The sequence below is a fragment of the Nelumbo lutea genome, chromosome 7 (genome assembly GCF_056320005.1).
Source record: "Nelumbo lutea isolate HS-2025 chromosome 7, American lotus-T2T, whole genome shotgun sequence".
NCBI lineage: Eukaryota > Viridiplantae > Streptophyta > Magnoliopsida > Proteales > Nelumbonaceae > Nelumbo > Nelumbo lutea.
The window spans coordinates 58876509-58879463 of NC_142690.1; the positions used below are offsets into that span (position 1 = coordinate 58876509).

The 2955-nt window shown below is 37.7% G+C and overlaps 1 protein-coding gene across 1 annotated transcript; it reads left to right on the plus strand.

Annotated features, from left to right (window-relative positions):
* Positions 1-788: 788 nt before the first annotated feature.
* LOC148846570 (uncharacterized) lies at positions 789-1121 on the plus strand. The gene has a single exon (XM_088955980.1). The coding sequence runs from the start codon at positions 789-791 to the stop codon at positions 1119-1121; it is 333 nt and encodes a 110-aa protein (XP_088812106.1).
* The last annotated feature ends 1834 nt before the right edge of the window (positions 1122-2955 follow it).

The following is a 2955-nucleotide window of genomic DNA, read 5'->3' on the forward strand; positions in this document are numbered from 1 at the left end:
GATGAAGTAGAGTACCACTAATAGGTTCATACTCATCCTTGAGAGTCATTAGAAGATGCCAAACACGTTGGCGATTGTGAAGCTTGGAATAAGTAGTGGCCGCAGAGGTACTATCCCATTCAGGTTCACACTGTGCCAACTGATCCTAAAGAACTTGTAATTCAGAGACATGACTATGAATGGTCTGTTCAGGTTGCTGTTTCATATAGTGAAGATGCCTATAGAGTTGAAACTAATGCATATCATCAGAAATAGAATAACGAGCTTGTAAGAAATCCCATAACTCTTTAGGAGAGTCATATCTGCGAAATTCCAACTTGATGCTTGCAATACAAGTATTGCAAAACCATGTCAATATTTGATGATTTTTCCCGTCCCATTTTTCTATTCATTCAGCAAACTTATCCTCTGTTTTATCAGCAATTTTAGTGGGTTTGGGCATCTCACCAGTCACATACTGCCATAGAAGGCATCCCTTGAGAAAACTACGCATCTCTTGGGACCATCAATCATAATTTGAGCCATCAAAGATAACAGTGATGGGATGAGAAATATGTTGAGCAACTTTAGATGAATCCATGAGGAGAAACGCTGAATTTTAAGTCACGGGAATTTCTCAATACTGACCTTAAACACAAGTTTTGGTTCTGCTCACATGGGATGCATGCTTCATTCAAGCAGCGGGGAGCGCTTCTCTCCCAGGAGGGCTAGACGCAGAAGAAGCGGAGGGTGTGCTATTTCTACTAGCCTTCAATCGGAGACTACTACACTACTCTCTTCACCGTCGTATGGAGGTCGACCACCCTTATCTTGTCGGTCCTGTCGACTTCCTCATATCCGTAAAACCCGAGACTCTCCTCGACCACACACACACCTGCCACCTCAAGCGCTTCAACGTCGGTGAAGAATTTCTTGTGAAGAAATTCAGATTCGCAGAGTTTAAAGCATCCAGTCTACGAGTTGAGCTTTTCAAAACATTTGGGAGCTCTCTTGCCGGCTTGAGATTTCTAGGCTATGACATCGACGTCGACAACTGCCACGGTTTCGTGTACGGAAGGTTGCCTTATGAAGTGATCAAGCTGGATCCTCAATTACGAGCTCTTTTACGAAGCATCAACTAGAGAAAGATTATTTTTACGAATTCCGATAGGAAGCACGCGATTAAAGTTTTGGAGAGGATAGGATTACAAGACTATTTCGATGAGATAATCTACCCCGTTTTCAATGGCTTGTTTGCCTTCTGTCGACGATTACATCGACTTCCTTGTACCAGTGCCGTTGTTAAGTTGAACCGCGGTGATGCAGAGTGAGAGTAGGGGAGAGCATCATGCGGGTGGATTGCATCACGTGAAGAAGAGTGGGAGCAGGGGAGATCAAGAACCGTTGAGCACGAAGACACGGAAGAGACCATCGAACTTAGACCAAAACAGAAATTGCAGAAGAGAAACGAGAACCACAGAGGAAGCAAGAAGACGCGGATCACAGCTCTGATATCATGATACGAAAGAGCAAAGAAGATATATGGGAAAATAATATTTCTTGATCATATAAATTCAATAGGTTACAGTCTATTTATAATAAAGCTAAACATACAACTAGAGAACATGTCGGCAACCTAAATTGGAAGCCAACAAGGAAAGAAAAATATGTACAGCTAGTTGGAGTGGAACTTATCTCCTAGAATTAAAGAGATAAAGATACAATCCTAAATCTGATGGAATACGCTAACAGTTACAATGTTCTCCATGGAAAATGGCCATATTTTATCCAAAGACAAATAGAAAACCCATAAGGGAAAATTAATCAAAATGCTCATAGAAATCAACACTCAAGCCCAAGTCTATTAATTGGTATTATGGTGAGTGGTAAATTTATCAAAATGCTCATTCGCAGTTTGAGTAGATAATCGAATAAAAGTGCAAAATAACAGAAATGGACATGGTTTCTTCAACTAGCATTATACAAAAATACTTTGACAATGTTTACAGTGCAAATTAGTGGATTGCTTCACTGCTTTGTTTATTCATCTTTTACAATGAAATGGAAAAGAAAGGATTAAGAACTAGGGTTTTTAGACACTCAATAAAGGAAAAGGCAACATGGTTTCATGAAATACATAAGGGTATTTTAGAATTTAAAAAATTTCAAGGCATTCATGACATCATGTGATCCGGATAGCCAACTGAATGCTAAATGACTAGACTTGAGTGCTGATTTTTGAAAGCAAAATACTACTCGCAACCGAAAGTAGAGGCTCTTAAGTGTCAGTACCCCAAAAGCATAGGGTACCTTGATTTCCCAAAAGGAAAGGTAAAGAAAGAATGAAGGGACAATGACATTTTAATGATTGACTTGGTAGAGAAATATGGGAAGTAATTTTTTTTTTTTTTATGTTTTTCCTCAATTATTATATGTTAAATAGATCTAGAAGTTAAAGCTATGTTTGGTTTAATATAAAATAAGAGAAAAATAGTAAGTTGATGATAGGGTATTTCACAAGAACTTTCCCTCAACTTATGTTTCTCTCTCGGTTTCTTTCAAACCAAACATGGCATAGAGTATAGGAGAGGCAACACGTCTTATGTATCTCTCTGTTTTTCTTTATAATGACAAAAGTTGAACAACAAAGAGTAAAATATATTTTCTATTAATTTTCCCTTTGTTTGCACTATAAATCTGAATTGTATATAAAATTTGCACTTGGTTAGTTTTGCATGTATTTGTTTTGTAACTAGGCCTGTTCATGGGTTTGGGCTCGGGCCTAAAATATCAAGTCAGACTTCTTTTGGGCCGACCTCAGGCTTGCTCAAGAAAACCCAGCCCGAGCCCAAGCTTGACTTGATATTGTATTATATTAATAAAAATATATTTTATATAATAAAAAACATGTATGTAATATATTTTTCTTCTCTTTTTTTTAAGTAATAATGAGACTTTTCATTATTTTTTTTTAGG